Here is a 16,344-nt window from a genome sequence, read left to right as displayed (position 1 = left end):
ATACTCTTTCATATCAGCATTTAAAAAGGCCAAAGCCAACCTTGCTGATACAATCCTAACATGACTTGCACTGCTCTGTCTTTCTCACATTTAAGATTCTCATGTGACTCATTATCATGGTAACAAATATGCATTTACCCCAATGATCTGCCTTTAAAATTAAGAATTATTGAATACAGAGATCAAACCAACTAGGACATCTGCCCAGTTCTTTAATTGTCCCTCCCAACCCCAACTGAAGATACATTAAGCCATTCTGAAGTCTGTCAACTCCTCTTTGCCATCAGTCAGTCCCATTCCTTGGCCAAAGTACAGCCAAAGTACCTTTCCGCATATGTTTTACTTAGTGCTGCTCATATTCAGCCTGTCTGACCAGTAGATACACAACTTCCCTACCCAGCTAAGGCCAAGAACCAACCACAGCCATACAGTCAGGACCAGGTGAGCTCCGGGGCTGGGAAAAGCACTTTTCTGTCAAAACAGGCAACAAGACTAAGTCCTCATTTAATGCTGCTCTGCCCAACTGTCCAGAACAGACATAAAACTGAAGACTTAGAAAATGCATTGAAATTAAAGTTACAAATAACTAAACTAATTGCTTTCCTTTCACAGACAGAGCAACATGATCTGTTGCAAAAATCATATAAATGGGTTGCTCTTTGTTATTACAAATGCCGTGCACTTTCTTTGACCTTGTTTAAACAATTCTGCTGACATTTTGCAACTCTATCTGGCCACAAGTCAAGTGTTACCCTAACTTAAACCACCCTTAGGTAGAATTTACATTTTTTTCCACTTCCTAACAGCTTCACTTAGAACTGTGCAAGGCAGTCAGATTGAGGTAACTGAAAAATATGCAGGCTCTTGCATGAGGCGCTCAGACTGAGCTGCAGCCCTCCATTATTCAGTAGCGATTCAGGAAGAATGGTTTCTGTACAACTTACATCCAGACAAGCACACGGGGCCATGCTGATTTCTTTTTCCTTTCCAGTGAGCTTGCAAATGAACAGCCCCAAACTCACCTTGCACAGATCAAAAGGAATTGTATATAGCAAGTAAAGCAACTGAACTCTGACACCATTTTGTTGGGTAGTTGTTTTAACAGCAAAACTAGGGGCCCTTGGAGCACAGGATCGTACCCTCGCTGTTAAAAGAACAGTTATTACAGGAATGAAAGAATATAGTGGTTTGGACATCTGGCTAAAGAACTGGAAATTCCTGTAAGGAGAGCAGGTCTCATACAGGAACAGGAAATGTAACTGAACAAACATGAAAATCTAGTAGAACCTTTCTCGTAATTCTGAATCCTTCATTATCAAATTGGTTATCAATGCAGGAAGAGTTCATTCAGTGTTGGTTTCATACCCATCTATAGTTAGTAACTATGCTTGCCAAGTTTCTAGATAAACATCTTTGCTCATTTACCAACAATTTACTAATTTTTTAGTATCAAAAAGATGTACTTTTGTACATCTTCCTTTCTTGAACAGCACTATCTGTTCTAGAAGATGCCACGTATCTTCTACATTGGATTTTTTTTAATATAGCACTAGCTGATAGTTCAGTGGTCATAAGGTGACTGGTGAGAAGGAAAACAGTTGTTTTTCTAGCTGTAATAAAACCAGAAACAATAAAGTCAACACTGATAATCTATATTTCTTCTAAAAATAGTATGCATTATAACAGAAGATATAAGAATAAACTGAACACTCAGACCCAATATCCTGCAAACAGATACAAAACTAAAGAATTGTGTACATCTCAATTTATGCCATGCAAAGAAGAAAAACATATTTCAAGTATACTAATGAGTAATCCAGTGTATGATGAAATTTAAGCCTACTATTTTCAATCTTCAGTGCTGAGTTTATATAGAATTCACTTATAGACTATCAGAAACAGCTTTATTTCTATGAGATATGAATCCTTGCAGCTGACATTGACTTTTCCAGAGCTTCAAAGGATCAGAACTAATTTCCAGGTAACAAGAGTGTTTCTTCAAAATTTTACAAGTTTCAGCCAGAAAACAGGAAAAAGGGTGGACTTCAGTTGAACATCTTGATTCAGAAATGCTGCTGCCTCATTTCAGATTCCCATTATGAGTCTTAGGTGAGCTCTGTGCTGGACTGGATCTACCAGAGCAGAGCACACTATAATACCACACATACATAGCTACAGTGTGGCATGTTCTGGTAGAGAAAAGCTGGTGGCATACCAGCACTCAGAACAACTTAACACATAAGACACATGATCCTAAATCATGCATACAGTAGGACTAAGGAATGGGGATTATTTTAGAGAAGCTACATTATGAGCTATTTGCATGTATGCAATTCCTCTGTAGGAACTGAAAATACCAGGCAGCCCAGCCACAGCAGTAGTCCTCAATGCCTATTCTACAGCTCCTAACTAAAGTCATTAGGTTATCTGCAAAAGTTAAGAGTTCACATGTATCTATTTGGAAACCCCTGTTCCTAGAAGAGGAACATGAAACATTTCAACTCCAGCACCAACAAGATACAGCAGTACAATCTCTTTAAAAAACAGTTAGAAAACTTACTCTTCAAAACTGTAGCAGTTTTTTTGGTTTTGTGGTTGTTTTTACTTTGAGAAATGGTTTAAAAAAAAAAAAAGTTTTAAATGAAAAAAAACCAAACAACCCAAACTCAAATTTAGGTCAATCTCTTCACCTTGAAACTAGATCTTCAGCTTCTTGAGGTCACTAAAATAAAGCTAATTTACATCACTCCAGAACTAGTGCCTGACACTGAAAATGTTAGTCTTCTAACTCCTCTGTAACTCAGTATCTGCACTACAGTATTTCCTTACAGGAAACATTCTCTTACAGTAAGAAAATTGGTATATAGCACTAGTCTTCCCTCAGCTTTGCTACTAATTCTTAGTCGTTTTCACAAGTAAACAATACATCAATCTGCACTCCATTCTAGTTTTGCCCCGCATCCTAACATACTGTTCACCAGTGCTTTGGTATATACACCTATGTGCATATTAGTATCATCTGAGATGCTTTTAGTAAGGGTAACAACTAGAAGTACTCTTAAGTCACAACATTTTTCTTGTGTGGCATTATAGCTATAAGTACATTATACATTGCATTGTATGACTGATTTTTCAGGAAGTGTTTTTTTTTTTTAACATTAGAACACAGAAGAATGGTAGGTAAAAGATCCATTTCTAAAATAAATTGTAAACAATGCAATTCAGAGTATTAAAATTCATCATTTTAAACCACCATAAGTGCTTTAATAACCATCTATGTGGACCATAGATGAATGTACCTGCTAATTTCCCATTAGAGTGGCTTTAATCAATACATAAGCTTGTGCTAGTTTCACCTGTGTGCAACTATGTTGGCGTGAAACAGAAAGTAGGTCAACCAACAGGACTGTAAACTACAGCCTGTGAAAAGGGAAATTATACTCAATACTAAGGATATACTGTGGGTGAGACATTAGCTATTGCCTCACACTGCAAAGTGAGAGGCATTTGAGGCAACAGGTAAGTGCACTCAATGTGTATTTTTTTCCAAAACTTTGGAAAGTAATTTTAAGTATTAAGCATTTTTTGTTCCCTAGTGGTTATGGACTGCAAAGTCTCTTTGAATTCCATGATTTCTTCTATAGCAAATACATGCCCTATGATGTATAAGTATGCAAACAGTGACTATTTATAAAAGAGATGTAAAGTTTAACGTGCCTGAATGTGATGCTGAAACACTGAATTAATTGTAACATGCAAATCCAAATTATTGCTTGAAACACTGAGGTGTTCCTGTGCCAAAACCAGTGTCATAAAGCTTTAAAAAAAATTAACAAATGAGGGGAAAAAAAAAACCTCCTTATCTTCTACTAGGCTGAACATATACAACTGTAGAAGGGCTGCCAGAAAGGCCAGGATTTGCCTTCTAATTTTGGCTTTCCGAATAGCACACAGCTGACACGGTTCACAACTGCTACAGTAAAACCAGTGGTCTGGCTTTTTCATTTCTCTTCTGCTTAGGAAGCCTACAAATAGCATCAAGGCATTTGTAGACTCAGGAATACTACCTGCATTATTCCATCCATTTTTGGATGGTTATCTTTGCAACCCTGAAGGCACAAAACATATGTATGTGTATACAGTACATAAAGCTTACACAGTCTACAAACCATCAGTACAGGCTTGCTCTCTGTCTTGCAAGGGAAAGTTCCCATGTCCTAGTGGCAGCTATTCCCAGAACTTAACATATACAGATTATCAACTTTCTTTGATCTACAAGTCATTCTGGTAAGTTCTGTTGTCTCTCTTGGGCCACTCCTCCTCCACCCATTTCAGCAGCACTTTCACCACATCAATTCTCTTATAAAATTTACAGAGATCAATCAGCTGCTCCACAGTCCGGTCACTATTCCGTAGCAAGAACTCCAAGGTGGGACTTTGGGGCTTCTGTTCAAGGAAACACAATTCATCGTAAGTCATCCCCCACTTGCTTGCTAAATTTCTCCAGTTTTTCACTGTTGGGTGGCAGGGATCCAGCTTTAGCCTCACTGTGTACAACAAGTCTTCATCGTTGAGCATATCACTTATGGTTGGTGCACGGAATAAGCACAACGAGCAGGTGCCATTTTCCTTGCAGGTTTTCTTGATATCTGCAGTAAAAAACATGACATGGGGAGAAGCTAGGATCTATTGCTGTGGTTTCACCAGAAAAAAAGTTAAAAGCACAAAGGGTTAAAGAGTGTTATATTCCCATGAACTGTTTCTGAAGAAGGCCAAATAGTGACAAGCAATGTCTTTTCTTATGAAATATTCAGACAATTAACTTTCTGTGATTTCTCTCTTCATTTTGCTCAGTGGCTATAATCAAAAGGACAGTACTTTTGAAAGTACCATATTTATACTTCTATAGAAAAGGCATGTAATTCAACCCAGTGTGTGAGCTGGGACATTCATCTGTTCTGATTTTGGGAACTATGTCACTTCCTCAGAACTGCCATAACTCCTGCTTACACCACTAAGAGAATTATGTGCACACTGTGTGTATCATATATATATATGTATATTGTAGGATGCAGGAAAAGGTTTTGCACTGATGAAATGCTGCCTTCATAACAACATGAAGTATTCACAACAGGAGAACTGCTGCTGACAGCTACAAATACAATTAGCACCTAGTACTTCATCATAACGAAAACTGGAAATGTCCCTTTGCTTTGTAAGGGCTCTTTGTCGCAGTTCTGCCAAGCAATCCATTTTAAATGTACATTATGGAAAGCATTAAAGTGCATAATCCTCCATATGTGAGAAAAGTAAAAATAGCAGATTGCTGGAAATAGGTGGTGACACATTCTAAAATTTGCCTCAAATATGGAAAACTGCCATTTGAAGGTCTCCCACACACAACAGTAAATATCTCCCTGGCATTGTGAATGATGTGGTGCTATTGGACTACATTATACATTAATGACCCATAAAAGCATGTAGAAAGCAGTTCTACTCATACTTCTAGTTAAACACTAATAACAAGACCTTTAACATTGCAGTGGTATAGGAAACTGTTGGAGCACTTTGTCTGCAGATATTGCCTTAGCTGTCCCTTGCTCCTTTTAGAAGGCTGGGAGGTCTGTCTGCAGTAGCTGTTCTGTCACTGCAGCAGGTTGGAGGACTGGCACAGTATGGAGTGGTGGCTTCTGGAGAGTGGAAACTGAGCAGCACGTGGAGAGCAGAGTGTCCCCTCCTCCTTCCCTGGACTGGCATCTTTATGAGAGAGGCAGATGAAGTGTGGGTGGAGCTGCAGCTGCAGCGGGTGATTTAAACACCCCAACGTGCTGGCAGAGGGAGGTGATGAGTCATGTGGGTATGTTGCTGAAGTTCTTTCCAGCTTGGTGCTGGAAATTACTCATGGAGTGATGGTGGCTATTTGGAGGAGGAATGCTGTGCTCCCAGCACTCACCAAAGTGGATACTGGTATCCAGGCCACAGGCTGTGAGGAATGCCACAGCCTTTCCCTGGCAATGGGGGCAATGCTGGCAATGACTGCATGTGGTGTGAACAGGCTGATGACCTTCTCTGCCTTGTGGCACAGCTCCAAGATGAAGTGATGGAGCTCAGGGAGATGAGTAGGTTGAGAAACATCAGAGAGAGTGAGAGGGAAATTGATCATTTTTGCAAGCTGATCTCTACAAAAATGGTGCATGAGGTAACTCTTAGTGGAGCAGAGGAATCCATATCCTCTCATCAGCAAGCCCCCCTGCCTCCCTGTAGCAGCCCACAGGAGCAGAGTCAATGAGAACAGGTCTATGCCTGATGAAACAAATGGAGCAAGCCTGTTCCTTTAAGAAGCATACTGCCTGCAGTGTGCCTTGTGGAACAGGTATGAGGCTCTGCAGGAGGAACTAGTTGTGAGCAAGGGCGAGAAAAGGCCAGAAGTACCACCAAGGCCGACTTGCTCCAGGCTGGCCATAAAAACTGACCCTCAAAAGAAAAATTGGTAAGTCATTGTAGTAGGAGAATCCCTGCTGAGGGGAGTGGAAGGTCGGATGTGCAGACTTCATAGGGAGGTCTGCTGTTTCCCTGGTACCCAGGTAAAGGACATCACAGGGAAACTTCCCACCCTTGTGAGTCTTGAGATTATTACCCACTTCTGGTCTTTCGGGTGGGTAGCGATGATGTAGCAATGAGAGGCCCACAATCAATTAAGAGATTTCAGGGCCTTGGGTCAACTGGTAAAGGGATCAGAAGCTCAGGTTGTGGTGTTCGCCATCCCCCCAACATCAGCAACGGATGAGGGAATATATAGGAAGAGCCAACAGGTCAGTTCATGGCTCTGGGACTTGTGCTGTAGACAGGGATTTGGGTTTTACAATCACAGCTTGGTATACAGGGCTCCAGAGCTGCAAGTAACAAATGGGATGCGCTTGTCCCATAGAGTGATAAGGAGTCTAGGGCAGGAGTCACTGATAAATCTTTAAACCAGATTTGACAGGGGAAGGGGTTAATAATCTCATGTCTGCCCATGACACACAGTGGGGCAAGCACAGCAGGGGCAGAGGGAAGGAGTACTAGTAAGGATTCTCAACTTGTTGCCCTGAGGCAAGCCAGGGACAATGCACCAAGACATCCCAAGGGAATCAAGGGGGAGTCACACAAGAGGACATGGCCAGCCCAGCTGAAGTGGCTCCATGTGAATGCATGCAGCTTGGGCAATAAACAGGATGAATTAAGGACTACTGTGCTGCTGGAATCTCATGACATAGTGGCTATTACTAAAACTTGGTGGGCTAATTCCCATGACTGGAATGTAGGGATAGACAAACACAAGCTCTTTAAGAAGGACAGGCAGGGTAGGAGAGGAGGAGGTGCTGCCCTCTACATCAGTGACCAGCTGGAATCAATGGAGCTCCATCTGGGGAAGGATAATGAGCTGGTTGAGAGTGTATGGGTTAAGATTAAAGGGAAGACAGGGGAAGGTGATGTTACAGTAGGGGTCTGCTACAGACCACCTGACCAGCAGAACCAAGCAGATGAGGCCCCTCCACATGCCAATAGAAGTGGGTTTGTATTCACAAGTCCTGGTCCTTGTGGGGGATTTCAACCACCCTGACATATGCTGGAGGGACTACACAGCAAGGCACCATCTATCCAGGATGTTCCTGGAATGCATAGATGACAAATTCCTCTTCCAAATGGTGGAGGAACCAACAAGAAAAGGTGCTATGCTGGACCTTGTTCTCACTAACAGGGAAGGGCTGGTGACCAACATGAGGCTCAGGGACAGCCTTGGCAGCAATGACCACGATGCGCTAGGATTTAAGATCCTCACTAGGGCATCTAGGAGGATGTATTCCAAGCTTGTGACCCTGGACTTTAGGCATGCAGACTTTGATCACTTCAGAGATCTGCTGGCCAAGGTATAGTGGGACAAAGCCCTAGAGGAAAGGGGGGCCCAAGACAGCTGGTCCACATTCAAGGATCACCTTTTCTATGCCCAGGAACAAAGTATACTGACAAAGAGGAAGGCAGGAAAGAATGTTAGGAGACCTGCCTGGATGAGCAAGGAGCTCCTAGACACACTGTCACACAAAGAGACTGTACAAGTTGCAGAAGAAAGCACAGCTAGAATGGAGGGCATATAAGGAAGCTGCCTGAGCAAGCAAGAGACCTGGTTAGAAAAGCTAAAGCTCGGTTAGAATTAAATCCAGCCCCAGAGATCAAAATAGAAAAGTTCCTATAGGTACATTAATGGCAAAAGGAAGACTAGGGTGAAAGTGTGGGCCCCCTCAGAAAGGAAACAGGAGAATTGGTGACAAGGGATGTGGAGAAGGCTGAGGCTCTCAGTGATTTCCTTACCTCAGTCTTCACTAGCAAGGGCTCCAGCCACACTCCTGAAATCACAGAAGATAATGGCAGGGGCTGGATGAAGGAATTGCTCATTTTAAGTGAAGATCAGGTTTGTGACCATCTGAAGAACTTGAGAGTGTACAAGCGCATGGAACCCAATGGGATACACCCAGAGGCACCGAGGGAACTAGCAGATGATGCTGCTAAACTGCTCTCTATTACACTCCAAAAGTCATGGCAGCCTGGTGAAGTCCCCACTGACTGGAAAAGGGGAAACATAACCCCCATTTGAAAAAAAAAAGCAAAGAAGGAGGACCCAGGGAACTATAGGCCAGTCAGTCTCACCTCTGTGCCTGGTAAGATCATGGAACAGATCTTCCTGGAGGCACTGCTGAGGCAGAAGAATAATGAAAACATGATTAAGTACAATCAACACAGCTTCACCAAGGCAAATTCTGCCTGACAAACCTGGTGGCCTTCTATGACAAGGTTACAACATCTATAGACAAGGGGAGAGGAGCCAACATCATTTCTCTGGACCTGAGCAAAGCCTTTGACACTGTCCCACAAGACATCCTGGTCTTCAAGCTGGTGCAGTATGGGTTTGATGGATGCACCATTTGGTGGATAAAGAACTGGCTTGATGGTGGCACCCAAAGGGTGGCTGTCAATGGTCCCATGTCCAAGTGGAGGCCAGTGACAAGTGGAGTCCCTTAGGGATCACTACTGGGAGCAGTCTTGTTTAACATCCTTGCTGGCAACATGGACAGTGGCATTGAGTGCACCCTCAGCAGGTTTCATAGTTTCATAGTTGCATTCAGGGTTGGAAGGGACCACAAGGATCATCTAGTTCCAACCCCCCTGCCATGGGCAGGGACACCCCACACTAGATCAGGCTGGACAGAGCCTCATCCAGCCTGCTCTTAAACACCCCCAGGGACGGGGCCTCGACCACCTCCCTGGACAACACATTCCAGGGTTTCACCACTCTCATGGTGAAGAACCTCCTCCTCACATCTAGCCTGAATCTCCCCACCTCCAGCTTCATTCCATTCCCCCTAGTCCTAGCACTACCTGAGATCCTGAGAAGTCCTTCCCCAGCCTTCCTGTAGGCCCCTTTCAGATACTGGAAGGCGACAATTAGGTCACCTCGGAGCCTTCTCTTCTGCAGACTGAACAGCCCCAACTCCTTCAGTCTGTCCTCATAGGAGAGGTGCTCCAGCCCTCTGATCATCCTTGTGGCCCTTCTCTGGACACGTTCCAGCACCTCCACATCCCTCTTGTAATAGGGGCTCCAGAACTGGACACAGTACTCCAGGTGGGGTCTCACCAGGGCTGAGTAGAGGGGGAGGATCACCTCCCTCGACCTGCTAGCCACACTTCTCCTGATGCAGCCCAGGATCTGATTGGCTTTGTGGGCTGCAAGTGCACACTGAGAGCTCATGTTGAGCTTTTTGTCCACCAGCACCCCCAAGTCTCTCTCCTCAGGGCTACCCTCCAGCCAGTCACTGCCCAGCCTGTATTTGTGCCTGGGATTGCCTCGACCCAGATGCAGGACCCTGTACTTGCTCTTATTGAACTTCATGAGGTTGGCTTGTGCCCACCTCTCCAGCCTGTCAAGGTCCCTCTGGATGGCCTCCCTTCCCTCCAGCGTGTCTGCTGCACCACACAGCTCGGTGTCATCAGCAAACTTGCTGAGGGTGCACTCAATGCCACTGTCCATGTCCCCCACAAAGATGTTGAATAAGACAGGTCCCAGGACTGATCCCTGAGGGACTCCGCTTGTCACTGGCCTCCACTGGGACATGGAGCCATTGACAGGTTTGCTGATGACACCAAGCTGTGTGGTGCAGCAGACACACTGGAAAGAAGGGAGGCCAAGAGAGGTGACAGGTTGATAGATGGAGCCAAATCCAGCTGGAGAGCTGTAACTAGTGGAGTCCCCCAGGGATCAGTGCTGAGTCTGGTCCTGTTCAATATCTTCATCAATGATATCGATGAGGAGACAGAGAGACAGACAGAGTATCTGCTCAGCAAGTTTGCTGATGATACCAAACTGGGATTCTTGGCTGATACACCTGAAGGCTGTGAGACCATTCAGCGAGACTTAGACTGGAGAGCTGGGCAGAGAGGAACCTAATGAGGTTCAACAAGGATAAGTGCAGGGTCCTGCATTTGGGAAGGAATAATAATCTGCAGCAGTACAGGTTAGGAGGTGATCTGCTAAAGAACAGCCCCATGGAGAAGGACCTGGGAGTCCTGGTGGATAACACATTATCCATGGGTCAGCCCTTGTGGCCATAAAGGCCAATGGAATCCCAGGGTGCATTAAGAGGAATGTGTCCAGCAGATCAAGGGAGGTTCTCCTCCCCCTCTACTCTGCCCTGGAGAGACCTCAACTGGAATACTGCATCCAGTTTTGGGCTCCCCAGTTCCAGGAATCTGCTGGAGAGAATCCAACAGAGGACTATGAGGATGATTAAGGGACTAGAGCATGTTCCCTATGAGGAGAGGCTGAGCACCTTGGGGCTTTTCAGTCTGGAGAAGAGAAGACTGAGAGGGGATTTAATAAATGTCTATAAATATCTGAGGGCTGGGTGTCAAGAGGGAGGGGACAGGCTCTGCTCCATTGCACCCTGTGATAGGACAAGGGGTAATGGATATAAACTACAGCACAGGAGGCTCCACCTCAATATGAAGAGGAACTTCTCTGGGAGGGTCACAGAACACTGGAATGGGCTCCCCAGAGAGTTTGTGGAGTCTCCTTCTCTGGAGACTTTCAAGACCCATCTGTATGTGCTCCTGTGCAACCTGTGCTAGATTCTATAGTCCTGCTCTGGCAGGGGGGTTGGACTAGATGATCTTTGAAGGTGCCTTCCAACCCCTAACTTCCTAAGATCCTATGATTCTGCCCCTCTACTCCACCCTAGTGAGACTCCACCTGGAGTACTGTATCCAGTTCTGGAACCCCTATTACAAGAAAGATATGGATGTGCTGGAACATGTCCAGAGGAGGGCCACAAGGATGATCAGAGGGCTGGAGCACCTCTCCTATGAGGACAGGCTCAGAGAGTTGGGTTTGTTCAGTTTGGAGAATAGAAGGCTCTGAGGAGACCTCATTGTGGCCTCCTGGTATCTGAGGGGGGCTACAAGAAAGCTGGTGAGGGACTTTTTAGGGTGTCAGGTAGTGACAGGACTAAGGGGAATGGATCCAAGCTAGAGGAGGGTAGATTTAGATTAGACATTAGGCAGAAGTTCTTTACTGTGAGGGTGGTGAGAAACTGGAACAGGTTGCACAGGGAGGTGGTAGAAGCCCCATCCTTGGAAGTTTTTAAGGCCAGACTGGATGTGACTCTTGGCAACCTGGTGTAGTGGGAAGTGTCCCTGCCCATGGCAGTGGGGTTGGAACTAAATGATCCTTGAGGTCCCTTCCAACCCTGACAGTTCTTTATTCTGTCAGTTTGGTATCTCCAAGCAGTAACAAATAACGGACACAGCCTATAGAAGCACTTTCTAAAGCTTCTGCCCTCTACCCTCACTATATGGCTTGAAGCAGAGAAGGTAAGCCCTATGAGGAGAGGCTGATGGAGCTGGGATTGTTTAGCCTGGAAAAGAGGAGGCTCAAGGGTGACCTCATTGCCCTCTACAACTACCTGAAAGGTGATTGTAGCCAGGAAGGGGTTGGTCTCTTCTCCCAGGCAACCAGCACCAGAACAAGGGGACACAGTCTCAAGCTGCGCCAGGGGAGGTTTAGGCTCGAGGTGAGGAGAAAGTTCTTCACCGAGCGAGTCATTCGTCATTGAAATGTGCTGCCCAGGGAGGTGGTGGAGTCACCATCCCTGGAGGTGTTCAAGAGGAGATTGGACATGGCACTTGGTGCCATGGTCTAGTCATGAGGTCTGTGGTGACAGGTTGGACTCGATGATCCTCGAGGTCTCTTCCAACCTTGGCGATACTGTGATACTGTAACTGGTCCTACTTGGGATGAAACTTTAAAAGAGGGACACTACAATATGAAAACTGGCAGCAGTTAAAAGATTGATTAAAAACTACAGAAACAATAACACACAATTTACAAGCTCTGGATCAGTGCTGGTCTAAGAAATCTGAACTGTATCTCTAGCAAAGAGCAAATCTGCTACTTTGTGCCACCTACTCACACAGACAATAGCCTCTGTTAAGGTTGAGAGGGTTTTGTTTTGAGTTTTGTTTTTCATTTGCAGTGATAACTGTCAGATTGTGTGTGAAAATTCCAGAAATACTTCTAAATTGTGAGATGAATGAACCTTCTGCACAAACCTTGTTTTTAAGATAAAAACAAGCTATTGTTCTTTTTGTAATACTGTTCATCAGCCTTCTTTTTTAGCAGGCCAAAGACAACTTCTGAAGTTTTAAACAAGTTAGGACATGTAGCAACAACATTGCTGCAGACACATGCATATATTCCCTGTTAAGGGGAAACATGTTCTGATGGCATCTTTATTCACAAATATTCCATGGCCTTGCAGCAGTTCTCTGCAGAAATATGTATGTTAACTATTCTGTTCTTCTTCTGTTCTCTTGTTGAAGTGAGACAAAACTTGCTTGCTTCACTCATACCAAGATTTTGCTATACAAACAAGGAAAAATTAATATAATCCAATCAAAGTTCTAGCTAAGCTCAAAGGATGCTCTCCTGCCCTATCTGAATTTCATCTTATTTTGGTTTGCAAGGATGCCAGAGTAAGTTTTATTCTCAAACAGAAGCTGGGAAGAAGGAGTAAAGAAAAGAAGGGCACAGTTATAGGTAAACAAAACTAAACCAACCTGCTTCTTGTTCTATACCATGTGCAGACTATTAAAAGCATTATAAAGAATCCTGCTTTTCCAAGATGCCCCATATTAGATACTGACAAGCAAATGATGGATGATCTACCCACCTAATGCTCCTAATGCTACATGATAGGACAAGCTTCACTACTAACAGGAAATTTTCAGTTGTTCACTTAAGATTAATAGGGCTGTATATCATACCCACCCCACCCACAGCAAAGCTCAGACAGCTATGGGATAAGCACCCCCTGCAGCCTACTGCCAGCTTTTGCTCTCTCCCAATAGCTTTACAGATTTCTTCCAAAAGTGTATGTACTGGATGTATTTGGAAAGCCTAAATTACCCATTTTGTATGGTCTGCATTGTTGATTACCATCCCCTCCTAACAAATTGGAAACTGTAAATGACACTGGTAATGAAGTGAGATCCACAAGCACCAATTATCCAGGCAGTTCTTGGTTGTGACAGGTAGCAGTTTTAACAATATACTTTCACAGAAAATCTAGGAATAAAGTAAGCAGAAAGTAAAGCTGACGTATTACCTGCAAGGGATTCATCAGTATGGTTTTGCATGTCTTTGTCTTCTGGCTACAAAACAGAAAACAAATATAAATCAAATCAAAACAATGTTTTTGAACACCAGCATATCTATTTGGCTAATTTACAAGTGGCAAGAGATTACTTAGAAGAATCCCAAGCTACTTGTAAGGTCAGACAGGGAATAAACCTGTTTTGAGGAATTACTGACAATTTGCAGTCTCTTCACTCAGCATTTTCATGCGTTGGCTCACAAAACTGCCCTGTTGGTTGTATCCACTGAACAATGTTTACTAGTGATGGGCTATGGGGTTACATCTTTTGAATATTTAGTTCTTAAACCCTCAATAGCTGTTCAACAATTCATATGGTTTGATTAAAAAGGTTATTTTAAATGCCTTTTAATGCAAAACAAAAAAAAACCCCACCAAACCAAACAAACCAAACAAACAAAAAAATTTTGCTAGTAACATGCAGCAGCAAGGGATGGTTTCATTGATCTAGGAAAAGTGGAGGAGCTATTTTTACAAACATCTTCACATACGTGGAAGGGTTTCTAGGCAACACGTGGACTTGAACATTTCTGCTGGCTCATGTCTAACCCTCCTCTTGTTTGAAGTAAACATTCCCTCAGTGGCTTTTTGTGCCTGCTAATTAAACATAATGAAAATACTTAGCAGCTTGAGACTGCAACACACCTTGTAACATTGAAATTCTACTTTTTATAGAGTAAATCTGAAAACTGGAAGGACTGCCAGGAAACTGCAGCTGCCCTTACTCTAACTATGCAGGTGTGGAGCCAGGCAAAATAGCTTTCTTCTGTTGAGGATATAAAGATGAAAGCAGAAGGGGATTTTCCCCTTACATAGCTGCAATAAATTATTGTTGATTTTTTGTATTGCATCCTTCTTCCAACACTACCACAGCAGTCTTCTTAACATTTTGCAGGCTGTGCATGCAAACACAAGTCAACTGGATAAGAATAGAGTGTAATAAGACACTCTATTACTACTTGCTACACCTTCTTTACTAAGAAATCCTCTAAAAATAGAATATTTATGATGTGGTAAACACACATACATTCATAGTCTAATTGTACAGAAGGTATAATTAGACTCTGTTAGGAAAGGAGAAAACTGCATGCTCTTTTCAGCATTTCTTTATTCCCTGAAATCCACATGCAACATCAATTCACAAAATGTCTGCTCTTTGCTCAAGAGAGATCTGGCACCATACACGCCACTTCCGATAGCATAATTCTTGCTTTTATCTTCTAGTAGTTTACTTTTCTCTGGACAGAGCTTTTTAAACATGAACTTGGCCCTTACAGCAGTAAGTGAGCACCCAATGTTTAACAAAAACTGAATCTGGAGGTCTTGATTATATTCAGTGTCTCCACTGCCACAAATTCCTTTAAAAAGTACAACATTACTACTGAGCCTCAAGGAGCTGCCTGTCACAGCTCAGCCTTCCCAGAGGTCTATTTCAAAAGAAACAAATAAGCAAATAAAAGAAAGATTAAAGAAAAACACACCAAGCAAAACCAAAACAAACCAAGCCAACCAAACAAATGAAAAACAAACAAGGAAAAGTGGAAACTGTTTCCTTGATTTGCAATAGCTAAGGGGCTGTCCTGAGGTTCAGAAACATTTCCCACTTTATGCACTCATGAAAATTCAAACTGTGCTGTGAAAGCTAAATGCCTTTAGTAGATCTCATCTTCTCTTGTGATAAAATATAACAAGGGTGGCTAGTACTGCAAGAAATGCTAAGAAAACCAGGGATGCTTACCTGTGCCATACGTCTGTTTTTAAAATTAATGTTTTTACTGATCAGTTATTATTCACTTTTATCAAATCAGATATACTCAGGTTTAGTCTTTAGTCATGATCATTTTCTCATAGTGCAATTGAAATAAGATGATGTTGTGTTACTTCCCATGAAATGAAGGCATTAAGCAAGAATATTCTTGCCCACAAGTAAAATCAAATAAACCTCTACAGGTCAAATCAAAGCCATAAACCTATACACGATCTGAAGATAAACAGAAAGTTTTCCATCTCTGTAAATGCATTATCATCCTAATACACTGAAATGCCCTTATAGTAACTCTAGCTGGCAGAAAATGTTCTCTTCTTGATGATGGGAACAAGACCATTACCTCCCTCATCTGTGAAATGCATACCAAACCCGTGTTTGTTTCTGATGAAATTCAGCTGGATCTCTGGCATAAGGAACTCCTTTAATTCTTTGCCTCCCTGGAAAATGCTCATTCATTTTCTCTCTGCCAAATTTTCTGCTCAACCCAAAAATAATCAATTTGAAATTCAAAAAATAACATTCACTTGAAAGATGGTAACCATGAAGCATGGGTATCACTCAGTATTGCCCATTTTGGCAGTGTAAGATTGCACAAACCATGGAATGTTGCCACTACAGGAAGAGCAATGTCCCTAAGTCAAAGCAGAACAGTCATGTGTCTCCCTAAGGACAAGACACAACGAGTCCAAAACCTAAGACTCCTTACTACTTCTCATATTCTCTGCTATTGCTCTATTTGCAGCAGAAAAGATAGAGAGCATGCATGACCAAGCCTTAACTCTTTGTTGACTCTTCTTCAGAGCATTTACACACTAATAAAAAAATATTTAAACT

General features: G+C 43.0%; 1 protein-coding gene across 6 annotated transcripts in view; it reads right to left on the bottom strand.

The window, feature by feature from the left end:
• Window positions 1–1,636: 1,636 nt before the first annotated feature.
• The window catches only part of EDARADD (EDAR associated via death domain), a 38,627-nt gene continuing 23,919 nt past the window's right edge, over window positions 1,637–16,344 (bottom strand). For all 6 annotated transcript variants that reach the window (XM_068155001.1, XM_068154966.1, XM_068154977.1 and 3 more), the window contains exons 5-6: window positions 13,695–13,740; window positions 1,637–4,649 (exon numbers count right to left, since the gene is read on the bottom strand). In XM_068155001.1, the coding sequence (XP_068011102.1) occupies window positions 4,273–4,649; window positions 13,695–13,740 (423 nt within the window). In that variant the 3' untranslated portion in view covers window positions 1,637–4,272. The remainder of the gene's footprint in view (window positions 4,650–13,694; window positions 13,741–16,344) is intronic.

Source organism: Melanerpes formicivorus, unplaced genomic scaffold, assembly GCF_026170545.1.
Source record: "Melanerpes formicivorus ecotype bairdi unplaced genomic scaffold, bMelFor1.0.p_v2 SCAF_2, whole genome shotgun sequence".
Taxonomy (NCBI): Eukaryota; Metazoa; Chordata; class Aves; order Piciformes; family Picidae; genus Melanerpes; species Melanerpes formicivorus.
The sequence above is the reverse complement of the archived record's forward strand: the minus strand, read 5'-3'. Positions and strand labels throughout refer to the sequence as shown.